The sequence below is a fragment of the Eupeodes corollae genome, chromosome 2 (assembly GCF_945859685.1).
Source record: "Eupeodes corollae chromosome 2, idEupCoro1.1, whole genome shotgun sequence".
In the NCBI taxonomy this organism is placed as follows: domain Eukaryota; kingdom Metazoa; phylum Arthropoda; class Insecta; order Diptera; family Syrphidae; genus Eupeodes; species Eupeodes corollae.
In genome coordinates, this window is record NC_079148.1 from 140,091,589 (window position 1) to 140,116,928 (window position 25,340).

The following is a 25,340-nucleotide window of genomic DNA, read 5'->3' on the forward strand; positions in this document are numbered from 1 at the left end:
GGATCTCGATGGCCTTTTGTGATCAACTCTTTGAAAAACAACAACACAGTTAGGGAACATTTCTTGCAAAATTGAGTTTGTTACGATGCTGGTTTTTCATTTTGACATTTTTTATAGTGAATTTCAACAATTTATTGAACTATGTTTTTGAAACTTGTTCATATATTAAATTTTTACTTATGGCGAAATTAAATTCGGTCAAATGTTAAAAGTGATAGCTGCCCAAATAGTGGGTTATTAAAACTGAAACCTCTTATCGGAAACCCCAACACATGACATCGATGTGCACATTTTTCTTTGGGTATAATTTATGTTTGGCAGGAATGTAAATTGATTTTGTTTTTTACTTTTAAATCGATTATAAAATTTAATAATTCTGAACATTAAAAAGGGTGTTTTTTAAGTTGAACCAGAATCTTTGATGATTTATGTGATTTCTTTTCGGTAAGATTGGCAGTTTATCATATTTTGTTTACCTTTAGAACATAACGCAAATACGAAAATTTATTTTCGTATAAATAAATGTACAGAAAGTTCAAAGAGAACTCCGTCTATTTTCAGTATTAAGTGATGAAGCTTATTTTATGACAAATGGCTTCGTCAAAAACCAGCAACTCTTAAAGCATTGGAACAAAATATTCCCGCCAATAATACTGTCGCGACATGTCCTGTAAGACGACATACTGCTGGTATATTTGTAAAATTAGTGATGAACAGATACAATTGATTTTTTTACTCTTAGACATGAAGGACATGAAAAAAATCGTATCATAATGAAATAAAGGGTGATTTTTTTTAGTATTTGACAGATCACGCGGGATTTCAGACATGGTGTCAAAGAGAAAGATGCTCAGTATGCTTTGACATTTCATCATGAATAGACTTACTAACGAGCAACGCTTGCAAATCATTGAATTTTATTACCAAAATCAGTGTTCGGTTCGAAATGTGTTCATCGACAAATTTTGTTCATTTCTGGTTGAATGGCTACGTAAATAAGCAAAATTGCCGCATTTGGAGTGAAGAGCAACCAGAAGCCGTTCAAGAACTGCCCATGCATCCCAAAAAATGCACTGTTTGGTGTGGTTTGTACGCTGGTGGAATCATTGGACCGTATTTTTTCAAAGATGCTGTTGGACGCAACGTTACGGTGAATAGCGATCGCTATCGTTCAAGGCTAACAACCTTTTTGTTGCCAAAAATGGAAGAACTGAACTTGGTTGACATGTGGTTTCAACAAGATGGCGCTACATACCACACAGCTCGCGATTCTATGGCCATTTTGAGAGAAAACTTCTGAGAACAATTCATCTCAAGGAATGGACCGGTAAGTTGGCCACCAAGATCATGCGATTTGACGCCTTTAGACTATTTTTTGTGGGGCTACGTCAAGTCTAAAGTCTACACAAATAAGCCAGCAACTATTCCAGCTTTGGAAGACAACATTTCCAAAGAAATTCGGGCTATTTAGGCCGAAATGCTCAAAAAAGTTACCCAAAATTGGACTTTCCGAATGGACCATCTAAGACGCAGCCGCGGTCAACATTTAAATGAAATTATCTTCAAAAAGTAAATGTCATGGACCAATCTAACGTTTCAAATAAAGAATCGATGAGATTTTGCAAATTGTATGCTTTTTTTTAAAGTTCTCAAGCTCTTAAAAAATCACCGTTTAAATGCCATTAAATTATAGTAACAAGCAATTCATTGCAATAATATTTCTTTTTTTTATTATTATTAAAAATTCTCAAGCTCTTTGATAAACATCCGATATGCATTTTTAGTGTTAAGAACATTTTTTTATCACTTATAGACTTAAATTATTGATTTACTATTTTTTTTTTATTATTTTTTAAGTATCTTCATCAAGCTAATATTTCTTTCATTATACCATAAAGCTTTAACATTTTACATCGAAGCTATTTGTGAATGTTTAGTTCTTTTTTTATTCATTCTCATATACTTACTCATAGTACCTTTTTAAATATTCCAAAACACAAGTTTAATTTTTTTTTGTGAAACTTTTAGCAGCTGACACTCGATAATAGCAGGGCCTCTTGAGTACCTATTCGTGTGGGCTGAATTGTTTTTTGAAGTTTTTTAAGTGTAGTTTGAAATATTTTTTTTTCCGTTTCGTTTTGTATTTTTGTTGTTGTAGTATGGATTTCATTATACTCTTGAGTATTTTTTTTCTCATTGTTTTTTTTTGTTGTTGAACTATAGAAATGAAGTAGGTACCAGTGTTATTTTGCGTGTTTAAAACAAAAGTTTTAAAAGGTACTTGACTTTTAAATTTAATATTTAACAAACCATTTAGTTGTGTGTTTTTCTATTTTTAAAGACATTCTTTAATGTTATTGAATGTAAATTGGTCTACTTTTAATGAATTCAAAATATCAGTTTTGTTAACGTTCAATTTTTTAAACATATGTTTATATGTTCATTAAATTCCATTTAAATTCCTTAACTTCAAACTTAATTAAAAATAGGTTTTGATGATAAAACTTAAAGTTCTTATAACCAATTCTTTTTATCAGATGTAAAGTTACTTTCCATGCCGGTTTCTCAAATTTTTGAGAAGTTTGGAAATTGAAAATAGAAATACTATAGAAAATTCGGTTCAGTAACATAACGTAATGTTAGTATTCATCATCATTTCACAGCACAAATTATAAGTGGAATCACTGGAAATTTTGAGCTCGAGTCCCAACACGCTTTGAACAATAAGTCTTGGAAGTAGTATGGCATTGAAAAAAACTTATAAACGCATGTTTTGGTATTCAATTCAACTAAAACTCGCTTCAGCTTAGAGAAATCGACCGTGAACGTATCTTTTGGTATATTCTATGTCAGACCAAGCTTATGGTGTAAAGATAACTGGAGTACATCCATAGCATTTGGCCTTTGAGGTGCAGAAGAAGGACTTAAGTGTTGATAGAATTGATGAAACAAATGTGCTGATGGAAATATTAAAGACCAAAGCATAAGGCTGAAAAAATATGTTCGCACGAAATCTAAATTTTGGTTGAAAAACCATCAACTCGAAACGGTTATAATTTTGATCAGCAGACATGCTAGAAACAACTATATTTTAAGAGCAATATAACGAATATCTTTTTGACCAATCATCAGTGAACTAACAAAGGTTGACTGTTTCGTGCAATTTATGGCACAGCTATGATATAAACATCCCTTAGTAAGTAATGAAGTCTGATCTGGCGAATTTTGATATTGTTAAAAGTTATTGGCTTTAAACTAATAGTATTTTATAAAATACAAGAAAAATAAGAAATTAAAAATCCCCAAAACATGGTGCTAAATATTGGTAAGAATAAGTTGTCGACTAATAGAACTTTGGAATAAAAATAATAATAACAATAAAAATAGTAATAATAAAATAAAACAACATTTTTGTTTACACTTCAGAATTTTAAGAAAGTAGTATAAGCTTATAGCAAGCGTTAAACTACGATAAGAGGCTCATCATAAGTGCATGCGTTAGTTATTAGTAAAAAATAATTCAATTAAAGCCTAACACACGCACAAAATACATAACATAATTAACATTTGACTATTACAGAACAAAAATTAAATGACTTTACGATAATGGATCACTGGTTCTAAACTATGATATTAATCCCACTTAATTTAAATTTAAATTTATCGACGAACAGTTTAAGTTATATAAAATGCTCATTCTTCCCATAGTTAGTTCTATGGAAGTTTATATGTATAAAATCAAATGTGCGCAGGTGATAAGTTCCGCCCCGGTAATTCAAATGTACACAAGATAGCAAATAAGGTGCATCAATTTCATCGTGAAGAAGTAGAATACGATGTTCATAGGGAGGCACATCATAAGGATCATTCCAGGAAGACCCTTTAGGGCAAAGTGAATGAAATTATGTTGAATTGATTCAATACGTTTTCTATGAATTTCATAATAGGGACTCCATACCTCCGAAGCATATTCAAGATGAATACGATCATGGCAATTGTACAAAGAAAGAGTAACATAGGGATCATTGAACTCCTTTGCCCAGCGTTTTATAAAACCAAGCATAGAACTTGCCTTATTAACAATAAAATTAATGTGATGTGTTAACTCTAAGTTGGAACAGAAATGAACACCTAAATCTTTAAATGTGAAGACACGACAGATTTTTGGTGTGATATACAGTAGTCAAATACGCGACTGATTAGTTTTTTAATGAAAGTTATCGTCTATGGCATTTTAAAGGGTTGAGTAAAAGGCTATTTTTCGCACACCAAAATGTGAAACTATCAATGTCGGCTTGTAAAAGAATACGATCATGGGTGAACATTACTATTTTGAAAATCTTCATATCGTCTGCAAAAATGAGAAGTTCACTTGGGCGTAGACATGACGATACATCGTTAATAGACAGAATGAACAGAAAAGGGCCAAGATGGCTTCCCTGGGGAACACCAGATTGAGCAACAAAAGGTTCAAAATAACAATTTCTTAATTTAACCTTATAGGATCTGTTTTCAAGGTTTGATTTAATCCAAGCTAAGAAAAATGGTGGAAAACCAAAAGCTTTAAGTTTAAATAAATTTCTTCCGTGGCTATGTTGGTCAAAAGCTTTAGAAAAATCTGTATATACACAGTTAACTTCATAACATTGTTCTAAAGCGTTTGAACATATGTTTGAGTATGTGAGGAGATTTTTGTAACGGTTGTTCTTTTTTCACAAAACCATGTTGCTGTTCGGAAATGAGATTCTTACTTAAATTGCTACACTTTCCCAAACAACTTGTTCAAACACTTTTAGAATGCAAGAAAGCTTTGCAATGGGCCTGTAGTTGTTTATATCCGACTTGTAACTTTTCTTGAAAATTGGAGTTAGAAATGACTTCTTCCATATACTGGGATATTTGCCTGTTTTTAGAGAAATTTTGAATAAAAACGTAACGGGGGAATACCATCAGGACCGGCTGAGCAGTCATCATTCAACGCAGATAAAAGATCAAGGACCGTACTCTGAAGCACAGGGATGTGATTACGGGTAGTTTGCAAAATGGAGTGAAGATTATGAAAATGTACTTCATCAACTTCTTCAAGGCTATTAACAAATGACTCAAGAAAATTTGTTGCGAAAGCGTTACAGATATCAACAGTTTTATCTAATGAAAGGTTCTTGTAAGTGAAGTTAACTGGAAAGCCATCTGACGTTTTCTTTAAGTTTACAAAATTCCAATTTTTTTTAGGATTCTCTTTCAAAGAAGTGCCCACATCAGTAACATAAGAAGCATATACAAAAATTAGAAAGGAACATAAATTGGTTAAAGAGTTCAACATAAAAAGAGAAGTTGATTAAAGACAGAGTTTTAAGATAAGTTATCCATGCCTTATATTGTTACACATCAAACGCAATTCTTTCGTGTATCAAGGATGGCTAAAGTTTGTATTTCTTGATTTCTTTAAGGGTTCATTTATTTCAAAACAAAATTAAGGATTAATTTTATAAAAAGTTGAAACTGCTAAGTCAATGTTCGAAAATGCTAATGTGTCAGCAATTCCAGAAATGGTTAAATCTTCAGACAATTTTTGGAAATAAGATCATCTGAAGTCAAAATTATATAAGCAATTAAAGGAATTACTGTGTTAAGTAAGGTGATTAGTTAAGTCAAAAAAAATGTCCAAAGGGGGTCGATATTTATGAATATTAGTAATTCCTGATCGTAGTACCCGTGGCATGATGGTTAGTGCGTTGGACTGTCATGCGATGACTGTGCCATCAAAGTCTTTTCACGGGTACTGCCTAGGTACTGCGAGTAACTCCTGTCATGAAAAAGTGCTTTCTCAATTTTTCCGTTCGGATTCGGCTTAAAACTTTAGGTCCCTTCCATCCCTGACAACAGTACTCTTTTAACTAATATTAAATTTTTCAAATAGTTTAGTATGTAGTTATTCAATGCTCATACAATTGAATTTGGCTAAAAAATGGTTAAAAGTTCTTGAGACCTTGATTTTATTGAAAACTAATCATTTGACCAGTTTTTGGGATATTTTTAAAACTAAAAAAAGTAGACACACTTGATCAACAAATATTGTGTAGACAATACAAAATAAATCGGTGCATTAGTTCCTAAGCAGCTCCACTATTGTGAAACAATTTAAAACAAAAAAAAGTTAAAATTTAACAACAACAAGTTTAAGAACCACAACTTTTGAGGAAAAAAAAACTCCTAATGTGAATCTGCTTAAAACCTTAATTTCCAAGTTTGAACTTAAGAGACTCAATGGTAATGCCTCAGACAAACGGACGGACTCGCACGACCCACTTTTTCCACAATTGTAATGTCATATTTCAATATGCAATACTTGACATTAGTTAATAAATGGCGCAAGTAAAAATATCATTATTAAAATTGGTAAACATTTGTTGATAAATCTTGTAACCGGCGGCGTTTAATATTAACAGTAAGTAAGTCATGTAAAAAATATTGCAAAATATTTAAATTTTTCTGATACGTCAACAGAAAACTGATCAAACTTCATTATTTTTGACAACATTAATTTTGAAATTCTTTGAATGAAAATAAGAGTTATTGCACAAATAATCATTTTCAACTTCTTAAGAGTACCATGGAGAAGATGTCAATGTACACTGGTTTTCAAGTTCTTTTTATGGGAATGGATTGGTATCAGGTAAGTAAAGTATTGACAATACCAAGCTTATTCGATAATTCACTAAGAATTTTTGTCCGCATCAAGGTTAAAAAGTTATCATTTTGGACAAGCTTAATTCTTGAGTGAGTAAGAAAACCAACAAAGAAATGTTTCCTTTTACAGCAAACATCATAAATAACTTTTTGACGGCCTGTTTCTAATTTTTGAATAAAAGTGACTTCTTCGATCTCAGGTACCTAAAAAGCGATGTTAAGAGATTTGAGTGGCTAGAGCTTTGATGTGTCTGAAGTAAGATTCAAACAAGATGACCCAATAATCACTGTCAATGACAAATTAGTCTCCTCCCGTCACAACCAGATTATCTTTTCTAGAATCAATTGCACTTCTACGTCTATGTGAAACATGTTATAAAATTCATTCAATATTTGCAAACTATTCATCATAATTAATATTGAAGTTTTTAGGCGCTTGAAACTCTTTTAGCAAGTTTGAAGTAGTCCTTTAAGTGATGTTCTATCCAATACAAAATGACATAAATGACACTCTTCAAATCTTTCAAACAATTCACAAGACTCATAAAGCTTCGACCTACGAACAAAAAAAGTTCAGAGGTCATTCCTCTCGTGTATAGCCATTTAAAGATTTTCACCTTATCACCATTAATCATGTGTTTTTTTTTTGCATTTCAAAAACGTTCATCATACAAGCCCTTTGATAACTCAGACATTTCAACATCACGTTCATAGTGGGCGTTAAGGGATCAAAACAGAATCTGAGTCTGAACAGTGATGAAATTCAGCTCACCCTCTGCCCGCACACGAAAGGTATAGGTACACATATTTAATCAGAAAAATAAAATATATTTATACACTTCTCCCGCGACAGTCATTAATTTGCTTACATTTTTATTTTATTTACAAACAAAAGATGTTTTTTGTGATAAGGAAAATCCAATCACCAGCACAAGTTTAGGTTATCAAGAGGAGTCCCCCAAAAGGTCAACATCACTGCTGTTTTTGAACATATTCAATCTCTGAAGTCTCAGCTTTAGCCACTTCCCCGGTTGCTGAAATCGAACAGTGCGCCTGGGTCGTTGTTTGCGAATGGCAAGCTGAACGTGGTTTAAAATTATTTTAATTAGTTTTTGTTTATTTTGAAAATTTTCCCCGAAATATTAACGAACGCGAACAATGGCAGACCTTGATTGCCGAATAGTTGCAATGCTTGCTCTAGCCCTGTCCTTGCTCTCGCTAAGCGGGGTGATTTTTGTACGGCATCAGCATCATCACGCTTACTATCACACTCCAGGTGGGTTTAATTGGTGATGCACTCGATGCAGTGCAGTGCCTAGCACTGCACAATGATGATGGCAATGTTACGGTGATTTAATTATTTCTGTAGAAGCTTTTGTTACGGAACGTGAGTGCTCGCAGTGTGACAATAGTGGCAGCAGTAGCAGCAGTACGAGTGGCGATGATGATGGAAAAGGATTCGGGTTAGAAAACTCTTCTCCCACTAACCTAATTGTCACGCCTCGATATGACAATAATGAATCCTCAACTCGTGGCAGAGGAGCCTTTGATGTCAGTGAAGCCTGCTTGCAGTGTATCTGCGAAGCAGGTACCGGGTGTTTGCCGGCAAAGTGTTCCAGTGGTTTGGATTGTGGCATTTTCAGGATATCCCAGCCATACTGGATTGATGCAGGCAGTCCGACGGTTAAAGGTGGCATCTATGGCGAGGAGTCGGGGACGTATTCACAAAAGGGTAGGTATGTACGCGCCGACAACGACGACGACGTGTGAGTGGTTGGTAAATGGGATGGCGAATGACAAGGATATTATGTTGACTTTTGTGGATAAATTATTTCGAACAACCTTTGATGCAGTATCTTTTGGTCTTGTTATTAGGTGTTGTTAAAGTTGTCACTTCAAAGTTCTAATCTCTACACATACATACGTACATATGTACATATGTGTGTATGTTCTTATTTTACAGCATATTTACAATGTGTAAATAATCCATTTTGTGCGGCTCGTGCCGTAAAGGATTACATCGGCAGATACATCCGAGATTGTGATAGCGATGGGATGATAGATTGTTACGATTATGCTGCAATTCACTTACAAGGACCAACCGGATGTAGGCTGGATGATCTAAGTCCTATGATTTTCAGTCGTCTATATCGATGCTTAAATGATTTGACAGTGCGAACGAGGGAGGATGAGGATTAAAGTGATAGAGCGAGGGCATATATTGAAATAAAAACAACATCATGTGTGATGGGGATAAAAATATAGAGAGTTCATTTTTTTCATGGACGACATAAAAATAGAAAAACAAACGAAGGAAAACCATAGATTTATCATGTTTTCCTAAGGTTTGTATAGCAACAAGATTAATGATGAAATGGAAACCGCTGACTACAAAAACACACCACTTCCTTCCTTCTTTTTAAAGAACCTACTTGAGTTTCTTTCCTTTTCTTCTTATCGATTTTTTGCTATGCTCATAAGATTCGTACCTTTTATTTTTTAAATCAGTTGCGATGTACCTACAGGATATGTTGATTTATAATGGGAATGTGTTATTTCAAATGAAGGAAAGTTCAAAAAAAGGTAAGTATCTTGAAGCGTAATATAATCCTTTTAATAAGATGAACTAGACAGATGAGATAAATTATCAAAAATTTACGTCATCTTTATATAAGTTTCAACGAAACTTTATGACTTTCGATAATGTTGTTTAAATTGGAATTAGGTCATATTACACGTTTAACTGTTTATCTGCATCCAAATGTCGCCTATAATTCGAGGTACAAAGCCAATAAATGGTTGTATTGATTTTATGTAATTTTCTCAAGAGAAACATTAATTTTTTTTAAATTATAGTCAACTAAGATTTTTATCTGAAATCAAATTATAGTTTTCTTTTTTTGCTGTAGCAGATTTTTGAATCCCATTTCAGAATCACAAACTGTCATATATGGTTTAAAGAGCCATTTCGTATTCGAAAAGTTTTAATATTTTGGTTTTAATTCAGTTATTGAAAAAATCTCTATTACTTCAAGCGTTCTTATATGTAACATAAAGTTAAAAGTCATTTTCATACGGTTTTTAAGTGAAGTAGGCAGAACAATTTAAAAAGTATTTTTTTGAACTAGTAACTTGTAAAAGTTCTAAATATGGCATTTTAAGTGTCTTCTATATGTTATTTGGTTTTATTTTTAAAATCATAAAAAACCGTGAAATTTACTGTAACAGATGTTTTTGAATATTGAGATAAAGTGTTTTTTCAACCCTGAAATTGAAGAGAAATTTCGACACAATGTTCGAGTTTAAGAAAATGAAAATTTATCATAAAAGTACTACCTAGTTTTTGAAAATTGTTGAACATTGTTCCCATGTTATAGGTTTAATTCCACTTTTTTTTTTGTTAGTTTTTTATGCATGCAAAGTTACTTTAAAATTGTTTTTTTTTAACGACTTTTTGTGTTTGTAGGGGACGTTGCAGAGATTTATTCGAAATCTCACAAACAAAATGTTGAATATATATATAGCTCCAACAATCTATAGTATTATCTCCGTCCCAGTGAAGTGTTCAGAAAAAAAACGCTCTAAAAGTTATCATTACGCTTTTTTAATACTAAAAAAAAGAGTTATACAGACCACTAAACCGTTCTATACAAATACTTTCAATTTGTTTGCAATTATCTAGAAAATAACAGAACTAACGAAAAAAAAAAATTGCAAATTGTATACGAATTTCAATTTCAAACAAATCATCATCAAAATACTGGTAAGATTTATAATTTTTGAGAGGCTAATAGTTGAGGTTTAAGTATACTTGATTTTCCGTATTATATTTTAGATCCAAATTTTATAAAAGATTGTAAATTTCAACAACTTATGGCTCAAAAACTATAAATTTTAGAGATTTGGTGCTAAGGACTGTTGCACTTCTTTGTGTATTGGCAGAAAAAATTCATGAAAACCAACTGAGAGTCCAAAACGACTCCGTTGATGCGAGTCAAGGATAAACAGCAATTAATTTTTAAGATGAGTGTTGATTTCTGAATAAAACCTACATACCATAAAATGCTGGGGGCTATTCATTTATATATTAAATCAAATCAAATTTTTAGGAATTACTTCTAAAAAGTTTTAAAAACATCAAAATTCTAATTTTTCGAACATTTTCATGTTGTATTCTAATTTATCCAATTTTTCGAACTAGAGATTTTAATCAAATATAACATAACATATGTCCCTCAAGTCCGTCCATTTACCTATTTGTGACCATACCCCTACTACTTAAACCATTAAGTCTATTGAGTTGGAAATTAAGGTTATAAGCCAATTCGCGTGAGGCAAATTTTCATTTTTTCAAGACTAAAAATAAAAGTTGTTTCAACACAAATTTGTTGTTAAAAAAAAGAAAGTTCCATTTTTTGAATTGAAACTAACCGAAAATTGTTTTCGATTTTTTTTACTTAACTTGGCCTATTTTACTTTATAGATTTAAAAAAAAGGATTAAATTTCTTTTTTTTCCAAAATCCGATAATTATCTCAAAAATCCGACTTTTTTTTTAACGAAAATTAAATTTTAGAAATTATTGATATATGTTTAACATTTGTATTATTTTATTATTTTTTTATATATTTTTGAACTTAAACAAAAAAATTAAATAAAAAAGACTGAGAATTTTCGAATCAAGGTTTTGTGATTAATGGCATTTTTTGAAAACAAACTATTTTTTTTTATAATAAGCGCACACTGAAGGGGATAATACTACAGTTATTATGTGGACACAGTGTGAGCATTAGTAAAAGGTAAGAGGGCTTGAAAGGGGGTGTCAGTGCACATTGGTTTTGAATTCTTAAATATTGAATTGGCTGGGAAAGACACAGTGTGGCAAGATATTCCACATTCGCATAGTACGGCTAAAGAACGATTCTCTGTATTTGAAAGTACGACCGAAGTTGGTCTCGAGGATATATTGATGAGCATTTCTAGAATCGCGAGTATTACTGTTAAAATGTTTAAATGAGGAATGCAACTGGTTATTTCTCTAGAGCAAAAATCATTAAAAATACGGTTAAAGAAGAAGAAGCAACGTAAATGATCTTTTAATGGTAATATCACCAATCAATCTAAATGCTCTACGTTCAATACTGTTGAAGAGGCTTAAGTAAGTTGAAGGAGCACCAGCCCAGATAAGTTTTGGACGTATATAAGTTTATAGACGTATATAAGGACGATAACAGCCAGATTAGAGGGATAGAAAAACTTCTTGCATCACCTTAGAAAACCTTAACATCTTGCGCCATTTTTTGAAGAATATCGAGATGTTCAGTCCCCTCGATGCAAGTGCCTTCGAAATACAATGGTTTAACGAAACAAGACATCGTTGGGTTTTCGAGGTATTAAATTCCACAAGGTTTCTTATCCCCATTGCATGTCAGAATTTAATGAGCTTATCATATTTTGCAGTTCCAAATCCGAAGAAGAGGGATGTGAATCTGAAAACGAATATGAAAAGCTAAGAGTACTATCGTTAGTAAAACAATGTATTGGATTAGAAGTTGCAGACAGGAGATCATTAATAAAAATGAGAAAAAGTGTTGGAGATAGAACGGAGCCCTGAGGTACACCAGCATTTATTTTGCGGTTTTCAGAAAGATTCCAAAGGTAATTACTAATCCAATAAAGGAGAGATTCATGAAAACCGAAAGCACGAATTTTCGATAAGAGAGCCTGATGCCCTATTAAATGCTTTTGAAATATCAAGTGCAACCACCGTTCGGTTATATGAACCATGAGATCACCAGTGGACCTATTGCTGCGAAAGCCGTACTGCCGGTCATTAAGAAGAGATATTTTTTCGTTTCCATGACCTTGGAAAAAGCGACGTTTGTGCAATCAGTCGGTTATTAGAGGGTGAAAAGGATTCTCAAATGCTGTTTTCCATCCGTTCGGAACGAGACCTGAGGAATAGGACAGATGAAAAAGCTAACGGCGTGTTTTTTTCCAGCGTTGATAAACACCTCTTCAGAACAACATCAGGTGTACCATCTGGACGAGCGGATTAATGTATGTTGAGACCTTTAGGGCTCTCGCCACAGTGCGAGTGCAAAAAAAGATTGGTCCCATAGAATCACTAACTGATAACTGATTTTGATAGTTAATTTATATTTTTTTAAATTTCAAAATATTAGTTATCTTTAGTAACAGAGTGTAACAGGGGAAAATTCGAGCGATCCAGTTGCGCACTTTATTTTAATCTTAATTTATTACAAACTTAAATGTATTTACATACATAAAACTTAATGTTATGTTAAAAAAAATCAAACAAATTACTAGAATATTTTTTTTTAAAATACATTTAAATATAAATGTAAAAAAAAATCAACTTAAGGTCAGTTTCAAAAGAAGTCAAAAAGATCTATTATATTTTAATCGCCCAGGAAGGTTAGACTTTCACTTTGAAAGCTTCATTTATACTTTCTTAGAACTCTCTTAAAAGTTTTAGAAGTTTAGAAAACAGAAGCAAAACTTAGGGGGAGGGGGGTGAAGGGGGTTAAGTAAACTTCATTCAAATTTCTAAAAACTGTAGTTTTTTGACAAAAACTTTTAGTTACACATTTTTGTTCAGCTAATTCTACACAAAATGGATCATATTAACGTACGTGAGAAATAGTCGTTGCAAAATATCCAAAAGTAATATACTTTTTTTTTTCTGGTTGTGGAGTTTGTTTATATTGTTTAATCTCTGAATATTATTTCGAATTAGAAAACTAAGTCTAAGATTGGAAAATAGTCCCCACCTAAATACATGGATTTTTTGAATTGCGAACCATTATTCCTCCAAGTTTCTGAACTGTAAGCAAAAATCATAATTTGCTTCTTTAGAAAAACATGTGCAATAATGTTTACATTAAAAACAACCTTTAGTTTACGAATAACATTCAAAAACATTTTTTTTTACCTTTTTTCACCACCCCTTCATATTTTTATCCGGTAAAAAGGAAAAGAGTTTTTAAAGGGTTAGGTTAGTTTAGGTTATAGTGGCTGTCCAAGATGGAAACGGACACACTTAGGCCAGTTTAATGGCCCATTGTGATACCACATGAATCTTGAGGCTTCCTCCTAAGGTCAATCGAAACAGCTTGAGTCCCTTACGAAACGTGAGAGGCTGATTATACCGATATGATTTAGATCGTTTAGATCGTTAAAGAAGAATTCTCTTAGGTAATTCTTGCGTTTTCGAGCTAGAGCAGGGCATGTGCAGAGAAGATGAAGAACAGTTTCTTCCTCTTCCTCGTCCCTACAGCTTCTGCAAAAGTCATTTGAGAATACCCCTAGTCTCGTGGCGTGCTTTTCTATTAGACAATGTCCAGTTATGACACCTATTATCGAGCTAATATGCGATCTTCTTAGAGAGAGCAAACACCTTGAACGTTTTAAATCCAGTGTTTAAAGGGTTAAGGTCAGATAAATGTCAAACTTCACAAAATTAATAATTCGGAATCTTTTCGAAGTAAAACAATATTTTTGGTATAAATTATTTCACTTTTATTATTTTTGATGTATTTTCTTTTATTTCAAATTTAAAAACGATTTTATTCAAAAACAAATTCCAAAAATCAATGCTCATTTTTAACTAGATAAAACATATCTTTTTGTTACAAAATCGTTATTGCTCCTTTTAGTATTTGGAAAACAGGTAAAGAAATGTGTGAGCTTAACAAAATTTACAATTTTCCAAAGAAATATAATTGCCTATGTTTTTTCGAAAAAAGTACTTTTTCAAAGCTATCTTCCCAATAATTGTTCTTTTCCATCTTTAAAGCTAGTTTCACTCTAAGGTTGCTATCATCCAGCATTTCGCTAACTATAAAACTATTGAAAATAGGTAAAAGGATTTCCAAAGAATAATATTCTCCTTTCTCAACAAACGTTTCCACAAGTTTCAATTCGAAATCCATACCACATAGATATGTATTATTTATCAATGGAATTTGCCATATCTTATTTTATTTTAAAGTGCTTTTTCACAGCTGAAATGGTTAAACTTATGAAGATTCAAAAATTCAAATGAAAACCTAATTTCAAACTTCAAAAAGAACAAAACAAATAAATATACACAGAGAAACTATTCAGATATTTCTAGGAAATGAAGAAAACTATTTGAATTAAATTTCCTGTTTTTCTTCATAATGTTGAAACAAATAAAAAAAGGAGGATACACAGGTATCTACTCGTATATCTATAAGAAAGATCTATTGCAAAAAAGATTTATAAAATATATGTAGGAACGTGTATAATTGACTTATGTACTCGAGCATACCAATAACAAGAAAAGTTGAAACTCTTTCAACATCAAACATTTTAAAAGTTCATTTTCTCTCATTTTTGAGAAAATAAAAATATTTATACATAAATTTAGTTTCTTTGTTTTTGTTTTTTGGTGATTATGAAGAATAAAATTATAATAATTTGTGCAGTCAAAAGTCATCTTCAGACAAAATCAGAAACATAAATATTTGTGGAATACTATATTTTTGCACTTAGAGTGTATACTTCGAATATTAATGCAAACACGTGCATTTAGAGAGAATGATGAGTTCTGAAATCTGGATATAATGTTTACCCTCTTAAAGCTTAGTTTGTATATAATGCATCACCAAAGGAACTCACATATATCTGACATTAAAAAGAGATCCTTGTACTTAATATCTCCTTTGACTTACCTTGAATATTAAACAATTCAATATAGAAATTGCTGAGATAATCTGATATCGATTGAAAATCATGACACTCCAATGAATACACTGACAAAAAATTAAGTATGAACAGAAAGTAAACAAAAAAGGACCCATAATTGATTTTACCTATTAATTATAACGCCATTCTTATAGTTAACACCCTTGTCAAGTGAGCTTAAAATTCCTCAAGGATATCCTTAGGAATCCCAATGGCGTAAAGGTTCTAGAACAAAATCATTCTACTTACTAAATCATGCCTATTAAAATTTACATTAGGATTTATTCTACCAAATAAAATTAATAATTTATAATATTTACATAGACCCTTTCACAAAACAAGGCTAAACTTGTTTTTCTTTAAGTGTATTAAGTGTTTAAGACATGATATCAACCTACGTACTCTTCTATGAAAGTAAAATTTATATTCACATGATAAAACCTTTAAGAAATATAAATTTACAATGCCGTTCACATATAGAAGAGCCGTGAGAAAGGTTTACTTTTGTGCTTTCTTAGTTGAGTTAAATCCCAATAGGGGAGTGGTGAAAGAGTGGATGGTGGGCCAAAGAAAAAAATAAATAAAATAAAAACACACCGTAAGATGCTTTTTCTTCCAAAGGACCATCAGGACAATTCCCATCGGGGCCAGAGTGAGTGCGGAGGAGGTGAGATGTGCTATGCATATAGTTGAAATCCTTTACAATAAGCTACAAATAGGTACATATTATTTCGCACATCCTCTTAAAAGAGTTAACAAAATATCTTTAAAAAAAAAAACAAGAAGAGAGTGCTTTCAATATATATTAGGTATAAAATATATGTAATGTGTACCTATATGATGCCACTGTTTCATTGAATTACATTATACCCATATTATGTTCACATTACGAAGAAAAAAAATATAGATTCCTTTTTGTGTATAAATTTAAGGTTCACCACACAGCAGCAGCAGCAGAAGCCGCTTCTTTCAAAATCTCACGTGCCTTTGGGACAAAATCGAAGGAGTGGGTAAAGGTACCTACCATATTTTCTCTTTTAGAAGCACAAAGAAAAAAATAGACACTATGATTCACTTGCTTAAAGCCTTTTTTTATTTTTCCTTGCAACATTCTTCAAGAAAAAAAATCCTTTAAAATGCCTGAAGCCTGCTGTGGAGCTCTATTAAATCGTAGTACAAAAACAAATCTTCCAGCAGATGAATTCTGGACTGCTGTAATATTCCCGCTACACAAAAAAGGATCCTTGTTGGATGCAGCGAACTATCGAGGAATCTCTTTTCTAAATGCAACATATAACATCTTCACAACAATGTTACAGAAACGACTTACAAGATGGATTGCAACGCAAAATGTGCTAAACGAGTAAAATTATCTGGGTGTCGATGGACAGGCAAGCGTCTTCCAACCAAATTGACCACTTCGCGATTAGTCGACGCTTTAGATGCATTCTCTTGGCTGTCCGAAAAAGGAGAGGAGCCGACATGGGACTTGCGCGTTACCACCAATTAATGATAGCTACCCTAAGATTGCGTACAGCTACAGTTCGAAGATCCAACGAAAAAACACGAGGCCCCAAGTTCAACATCGCCAGACTAAAGGATCCCACGATCCGTCAACAATTTAGGGACCACCTGCCACACGAAATGAGAGCAATCAGCAGCACAGTACATGACGGCATCGAACATCATTGGAATGCTGTAAAAAATGTTCTCATTTCAGGTGCTGACAGAATAGTTAGTCGGAAAAAACGAAGCAACAACACTTGGCTTTCAAAAGAATCTTCAGTAAGGACCAACGAACTCAAACAGCTAAGGGCTCCAATAACTGCTGCACAAGAGGAATAAAACGAGCTGGAGTCCTCGTATCGCATGAAAAAGAGAGAGGTTCACCGCAGTGTGCGCCGCGACAAGCGTAACTACATCAATGGATTGGCGCAAAAAGCAGAAGATGTTGCAAACAGGTGCTACAGCAGGAACGTTTACAGAATTACCAAAGAGCTGCCCGGTACACACAGCTCAAAGCAACACCTGATGAAAGAAGTAGACGGTACTGTGATAAGTTCGGTGGATGAGCAAGTCAGAAGGTGGAAAGAACACTTTTCCTCGGCTCTAAACCGAATGTTTGCAAAGAACGTGCAACCGATACATTCTGAAGCGCCTGAAGAAACTTATACCCGAATCCACACCGCACCTTCCAGTAAAGATGAGATAGTTGCCGCATTTAAATCATTTAAGAACAACAAAGAGGTAGGACTTGATGGAATTCACGCAGAGCTATTACAAGCAGCGCCAACGTCATCAAGCGAACTGCTTCATCCGCTCATGAAAAAAGCCTAGACCACCGAAAGCTTCCCCCATGAGTGGAAGAAGGCAATTATCGTCAAGCTCCCAAAAAAATGAATTCTTGCCAAGTGCGAAAACTGGAGAGGAATTTGCGTTGTACCATCCGTTACAAAATAGTAGCAAAAGTTATACTGGAACGCATCAGAGAACACCTTGAGGATTTCGCTGAATCCTCCTGTATTGATCATATTAACACCCTGCGGATCATTATTGGACAATGCGTTGAATATCAATCACCACTACACTTGCTGTTCATCAACATTGAGAAGGTCTTTGATAGCGTTAACAAGTTGGGTTTGCGGAGGAAAGGCATCCCAGAAAATCTTATTGCTATTATTAAAACAGCCTATGATGGATCCAAGTGTCACGTTCTGCACGATGGTAGGTTGTCAGATGATTTTAAAATCCGAAGCGGAGTCAGACAGGGCTGTATTCTGTTGCCAATGTTGTTTTTTTTGGTGATAAACGATGTACTGCGCTCAGTTTTGTCAGGTAGCAGAGGGATCCAATATCCTATATCCTATTTAAAGCACTTGGATAACGCGGACAATGTTTGCTTACTTCCTTCCTCATAGGATCTTGGATCTCCATCAAATGACAATAAGTGTGGAGAGAGAAGCAGAAGTTGTGGGGCTGATGATTAATTCCGGCAAAACAAAAATGATCAGCCTCGGAACCCGACCATCCTCCCAAATAAATATTTTCTCGCAACCAGTGGAAAAAGTGGAAAGCTTTTAATTCGATGGAAGCATCGCTTCTTGTCATGAAATTGGACTGTTGCGCCAACCAATTTTATTTATTCAACTCTATCAGCTTCAGAACAAAGCTACGACTGTTTCCCACAAATGTCGTATCTGTGCTTTTTAATTGGTGCAGCACTTGGAAGGTTAATTCTGCCATAGCAAGAAATCTGCAAACCTTCGTAAATATATGTCTTCGTAACATCCTTAGGATTTTCTGGCCAAATCGTATTTCAAATGAGGTCCTTCATAGAAGGACAGGTCAGGAACCTATATAATCTATAATACGAAGACGTAAGTGGCAATGGATTGGATATACACTTTTGGTCATCCCAACTTGGCGCCAAGCTGAAAACACTCCACCTTAAGGTTCAAAATTAAAACAAAAATTATGGGGATATTTGGGTCTCTTTTTGGGTTCCTAAGTTTTTGAAACTCCGGATTGAAAGCCCTTAAAAAAAGTCTCAAAGCTGAAATGTTTGGAAACTTACTAAACTAAATTTAAAAAACTAACAAAGGTGCAATTCACAGCTATTTTTGGGCTCCTTAGTTCTCTCCAGATTGGGACCTGAAGAACTTATCCCTAACTTTTATCGAAGCTGTAATTTTTCTAGACTTTTTAAATCAAACAAAATTTGGAAAATGAAAAAATGGAAATTTAAGGCTATTTTTGGGCTTGATTAAAAAATCTCCATTACATCAAAAATTGTGGCAAATATCGATTCTTGATGACTTTACTTCCACCAAACTAAGAATTGACAAGCTTTACTCATTTATAATTACTCCTTTATTACTATAAAGATTTTTCAAATTATCTCATAAATAGTCTCCAAAAATTTAAGATTTGTGACTTTTGACAATGCGAGATATCACGAACTTAGGGGCCCAAAAAGCACCCTAAATATTTTCATCATTACTTTTTTTAAATTTCGAACCTTTAGGTGTGGTGTTTCCAGCTTGGCGCCAAGTTGGGATCACCACAAGTTTAAGTGGGAAGATAGTTTTGAAGTGAGCTGGGTTAAGAGCATTAAATTAGCACAAAAAGTTCAAAATTTTGTTGTGGTGTTTCCAACTTTACTGACCAAAAATCTTACAACTTTTGAAGATTTTTCTTAAATTTAAGAAATGCTACAATATAACTGAATATTGAAGATAGTCACACATTTACAGAACAAAAAATTGCTTTATGAATTAAGAAAGCCTCGAAAATTAAACAGAATTGAAAAACTAAAATTTTATTGACAGAAATAAAACCTTGTGGAACTTATTAAAGTTAACTTAAATAATTCTTCAAACTAAATTATTGAATTCCAAAATTATTTTCAAAATACACAACGATTAAAATGTTTGTTTAATACTTAACCGAGTGATTCGTAGTGTATCCTTTGTTTAGGTTTATTTACACATCCACTTGTATTTAAATGTAACTTTCGTTTTATTGTTTTGTTATTGGAAAGACTTCCAAACAAATCTTAGGCAGCTTTACTAAGTAAATTCCCTCGAGACATCTTGATGAAGATGCTGTCGAATACAATAACCTTATCGGTGTGGTTCATCGACTTCCAAATAAAAAGAGTATCAGCCTTTACGTACCTGTCAAAATCTTACATTAATAAAATGTGTGCATATAATATATGTCAGTTCTATAGAGACCATCAAAAGGTACTTTTTTGGGAATATGTTTTATTTTCAACCCAAAACAATAAACATTAAATGCATATGATTTTAATATATGATTTTTCTAGGGTCTTATCCCATCCCATTCCGATTATTCAACACACTTTGCCAAAACCATTAGACTTTTCTAGGTATTAATATGTCAATAATAATAATATGAGTTTTAAGCTAAAAATGTCTCAAGGGTGTCACCAAGACTATTGATATCAATTTTTGTATTCTTAAGCTCTTTCGTTCTGTAGACTTTGGTAAGAAAAGGTATATGAGGTTTAAAGGACTTAAAAAGGTGACAAAAGTTTTTCATTTGAAGTTGATTGTTTTGCAAAGAGAAAAAAAGCTACAGAAAAATAATGTATTACTTTTGAAGTGACAAAGTCATGGCTGATGGAGAATAGATCATTGTATGATTAAAAATTAATCGTTTTAAAGTACTTTAAAAATAAAACTTCAAATTCGACTTTTACGCTTCTAAAATGTCTCTGCTTCTTTAACGAATACAAAAACTTCTCAGGGCTTATTTGTTTAAACGTTTTAAAATTTCAAAAATTCTGCTTTTTTAAACATGTTCACACATTTTTTTTCCAATTTGTTCTTTAATTACAGAATTTCGTCTTTTCAAAACTGTTAAATTTTCTTTAATCAGTTAAAAATAAATGAACAAATAAGAAATATCGTTGAAACACATCACAGTTTAAAAAACAATAGATTTTCCCGGAATTTTTGTGTTTTTAGGTTTATTTTTTTCTCTTTATTTAAATATTTTATTTTTTTTACTTTTGAAATAAAATTACTAGAAAATAGAAATTCAGAGATAAAATAAATCTTTTATTCCAATTTTTTGGAATTATTGTATTTAATCAAAATTAATATGACTGTCAAGTGTCACATCCACAATTGGTTGGTGTTTCAAGAATCTTATATAAATATATTTTTTTATTTTTCAGTTTTCTTGCTTCAGGATGAAAAATTCTTGACGTAAGTTATTTCATGTGATTTAAGAGAATTTCATTTTCCTTCACTTTTTCGTGAGAATTTAATCAAATTTACTTCGGAAAAAATTCTCCTCCATTTTAAAAATAGAAAAATATTAGTGTTTGTGAGAAATTTGTAAACCTATATTTACACGAAAAATGAAATAAGTTGTCTTTCCTGTAAACTTTTGTTTTGTTTTTAAATGTTGTGAAATGAATTGTTTGATATAAAAGAATATAAGTTTTTTTAATAATACTTACAGCAGTTTTGTTTTTATATTTTTAATACAAAATGTGCATTGTTTAAAGATGTCCAAAGCTGAAATAAAAAAGTGTATTCCTTTAATTATTTCTCAATTAAAAAATAAACGTGTAAAGTTATTTCCATTCAGAAAAGTTGATGTTTAGAAAATATAAAAAAAAAAACATTTTTTGAAAGCAAAGAAAAATACAGTCACTAAAACTTAATTACATAATTTCGATTAGTTTGACGAAAATAAGTAATACCCGTGGCGTAAGACTGTCATGTAAAAGGCTTTCTTTCAATCCATGCCTGTGCCATCTTAAGTTTTTTTCACGAGCGCTCCTCTAAGAGTAATTTTTGGCATAAAACTGTAGGTCCCTCCATCTTAGTTCTTAACGAACTGTTGCATCACCTTGCAAACGGTTAGCTTGGTTCATAATTGGGAAGATTGTCATCCATTTCTAGGCACTATCCAAAAGACAACACATGACACGGTAAGGGGAACAACGCCCTTTAATTGAAGCATAAATGATTCTATTGGACGGATTTTCTTTTGGTTTCGTGGAGCTGCAAGAGTACTAAAAGACCTTGACATACACAAACCCGCTGGCCCGTAAAGTAGCGCTGCGATTATTCTTAAGAGGTGTTATTTCATTCCAGCAAAACCACTGGGTAAGCTTTTCCATCTATCTTCTTCTACAGTTCTCTTTCCGAGACAGCATTTATTGAGCCTGTCCCTAAAAAAGACAACCTATCCTCACCCTCTAACTAAAGTCCCTTTGCACTCTTGTCAATTTTTTGTAGGTCATTAAAACGCTGATTAATTTTTAGCTTGACAAATATTTTTGAGAACGAAAGCTTCCTAATGACCAGTAGTATGGTTTTCGTAGCAATAGGTCCAACGATGGTTTATCTTACCAAACAGTGGAACAAATATTTAAATCGTTTCGGAGAATGTAAGGTTATTGCATTTCATATTTCATAGGTATTTGATAGAGTTTGGCACTAAGCTCTGTTTTCAAAAGCGCATGCAATCTCTTCTTTATTAAACTCGAAATTACCATTCAGACCGGTCAATTCAATTAATATTTGATGGGTTTAAATGTGATATCCACAAAATTAACACTGGTATGCCTTAGGGTTCCGGTTTGTCTCCAACACTCTTCCTTATTGTCTTGCAACTTTTTTGTCAGCAACTTTTAACCCACTTAATAGCAGTATCATCAGCTTTTCGTATTATTTTTTAGATTCTTATGATAAGCTTATTAACTTCCCATAGGAAGTTATTGTAATGGGTCCGATTTGTCAAATTGAAAATTTTGACATTTCTCGACGTTTCAAGGTCCCTAGAGTCGAAATAAAAGATTTTTAGAAAGATGTCTGTGCGTGCGTGTGTACGTACGTTCGCGACGTTTTTTTCGTCGTCCATAGCTCAAGAACCAGAAGAGATATCGACTTCAAATAAATTTTGTTATACAGATAATAAGGCAGAAAGATGCAGAAAGGGCTCTCAAGAAAATTCCGTGGGTGGTTTTTTTACCATAGCAGTTTAAAAAAAAGGTGAAAATTTTGGTTAACCCTAAATATCTTACGAACCAAAAACGCTAGAGACTTGAATTAAATTGTATATAATAAATTGTAATGTGATACAAAACATGTATATTTTTTGAAAAAAATCAATATAACGGTTTTTTTTATAAATCAAAAAAACTAAAAAAAAAAAATTGTAACCTTCAAAATTTTACGACTGAAATATGATTTCATCTCTAAAACAATTTTGTGCAACGACGAATAATGTTCTTGACATCTGATAAAATTTTGAGAAAAATCTAAATGACATTTTTTTTACAAAAAATAAAAACCTAAAAAAAAAAGTATAAAAGTTGGTAAAAATTGATTTTCGACTCAAATATCTTTTCCAAACTCTGAGATATTGATTTAAATTTACTTTTATCTTTCAAAAAATCTTGTTGTCACAAAAAAATAAAAACTGAACAAAAATTAACAAAAGTTGGTAAAAAATTATTTTCGACTCAAATATCTTTTAAAAACTTTGAGATAATAGCTTCTTACTAATTTTTTCTTATAAGAAATATTGTTTTCAAAAATAGGACAAATTTTGAGAAAAATCGAATTGACAGTTTTTTTTACAAAAAATAAAAACCTAAAAAAAAAATTAATAAAACTTGGTAAAAATTGATTTTCGACTCAAATATCTTTTCAAAACTTTTAGATATTGGCTTTTATTTACTTTTATCTTTCAAAAAATGTTGTTGTCAACATTCAGTAAAATTTTGAACAAAATCGAATTGAATGTTTTTTTATAAAAAATTAAAAACCGAACAAAAATTAACAAAAGTTGGTAAAAATTGAATATGGATTCAAATATCTTTTCAGAAACTTGAAAGTCAGACTTCAAACCTATTTTATCTTATAAGAAATATTGTTTTAAGCATTCTGAAAGATGTTGAGAAAAATCGAATAGACAGTTTTTTTTTACAAAAAATAAAAAACCTTAAAAAATATTTATAAAAGGTGGTAAAAATTGATTTTCGACTCAAATATCTTTTCAAAAATTGTAGATTTTGGCTTTTAACTACTTTTATCTTTCAAAAAATATTGTTGTTAACATTTAGTTAAATTTTGAAAAAAATCGAATTGATAGTTTTTGTACAAAAAATTAAATACCTAAAAAAAAATTTAACAAAAGTTGTTATAAATTGATTTTCGACTCAAATATCTTCTCAAAACTATAAAATATTTGCTTCAAACTAATTTTATCTTATAGAAAATATTGTTTTCAACATTCGATAGAATTTTGAAGAAAATCGAATATACGGTTTTTTTTAACAAAAAAATAAAATCCTAAAAAACAAATGTATAAAAGTTGATAAAAATTGATTTTCGACTAAAATATCTTTTCAGAAATTTTAAATATTGGCTTCAAACTAATTTTATTTCACAGAAAATATTGTTTTCAATATTCAGTAATTTTTATATAAAAATCCAACAGTCCGTGTTTTCATAAAAAAATAAAATCTACAAAAAATAGTACGCAAATTTGGTAAAAATTGATACAACAAACTTTTAAGCAAGACAAATCGACAGACGGGATGGGAAGTTATCAGTGTGGGTCGCATCCCAGCCTCTTTTTATATTCTGATTTTGACCAATATGAGCTATCAAAAACCATGTAGAATTTTATGCTACGAAAATTCAATTCTGCCTAGTATCGCAAAAGTGAAACCATCTTCTAATGCCACATGGGTGGTATTTGCATCGAGGACACTAAACAGCTTTTAGTTCTAGAAGTTCCTACCCCTTCTGATATGGTTGTAATTTACGAAACTATTATTCTTTCTTACTTGAGTCTTTTGGAAAGAATTGAAAAGAGCGATAGGAGATCGTTCTCTTATTGAGATATTTGCTGATCCTGAACACCGCCGGAAAGTTTCAAGTCTTATTATTGTTTTATCGATATTTTCTCAAACATGGTTTAATTCGATCTGTAAAGAAGTTAATAGGTTCAGAGATGTAAGTTTCCGGAATAAGTTCAAACGAGCTAGAAATATTGCAATGGTCATATTCGACGAACCAAATTTTTGCAACCAGAAATTAAGGCAAACAATACTACAGTGTCCCAAAGGTATTTCTGGCCATCTGTAAAAAAAAATACGAAACAGCACGTCATCCTCAGTTCCAACGCTCGTCCACAATGACATTCCCTATGTAACCTCGATTGATAAAGCCAATATGCTTGCAGCACAGTTTGCTGTTAGTTAGACGATACCAGAGAGTGTCTTGAGTCCTCCTTTTCTTGAGATCGTAAACGATTTTATGAGACAAATCTTCTTTCGCACTAGTGCAGTTGCTAGAGTACTTAAAAATCTTGACACTCACAAATCCGCTGGCCCAGATAGTATCCCCGCTATTTTCTGAAGAG

The 25,340-nt window shown here is 32.2% G+C and overlaps 2 protein-coding genes across 2 annotated transcripts in view; one reads left to right on the top strand and one right to left on the bottom strand.

Moving 5' to 3' along the window:
* The window catches only part of LOC129944381 (GTP-binding protein Rhes), a 251,412-nt gene that overhangs the window by 129,894 nt on the left and 96,178 nt on the right, over window positions 1–25,340 (bottom strand). The window contains exon 2 of the mRNA XM_056053764.1: window positions 21,415–21,472. The gene's annotated coding sequence lies outside the window, so the exon portion shown is untranslated. The remainder of the gene's footprint in view (window positions 1–21,414; window positions 21,473–25,340) is intronic.
* On the top strand, window positions 7,713–8,954 carry LOC129944384 (uncharacterized). Its single transcript, XM_056053765.1, has 3 exons — window positions 7,713–7,966; window positions 8,060–8,422; window positions 8,654–8,954. The coding sequence occupies exons 1-3, from the start codon at window positions 7,849–7,851 to the stop codon at window positions 8,887–8,889; spliced, it is 717 nt and encodes a 238-aa protein (XP_055909740.1). The 5' UTR covers window positions 7,713–7,848; the 3' UTR covers window positions 8,890–8,954.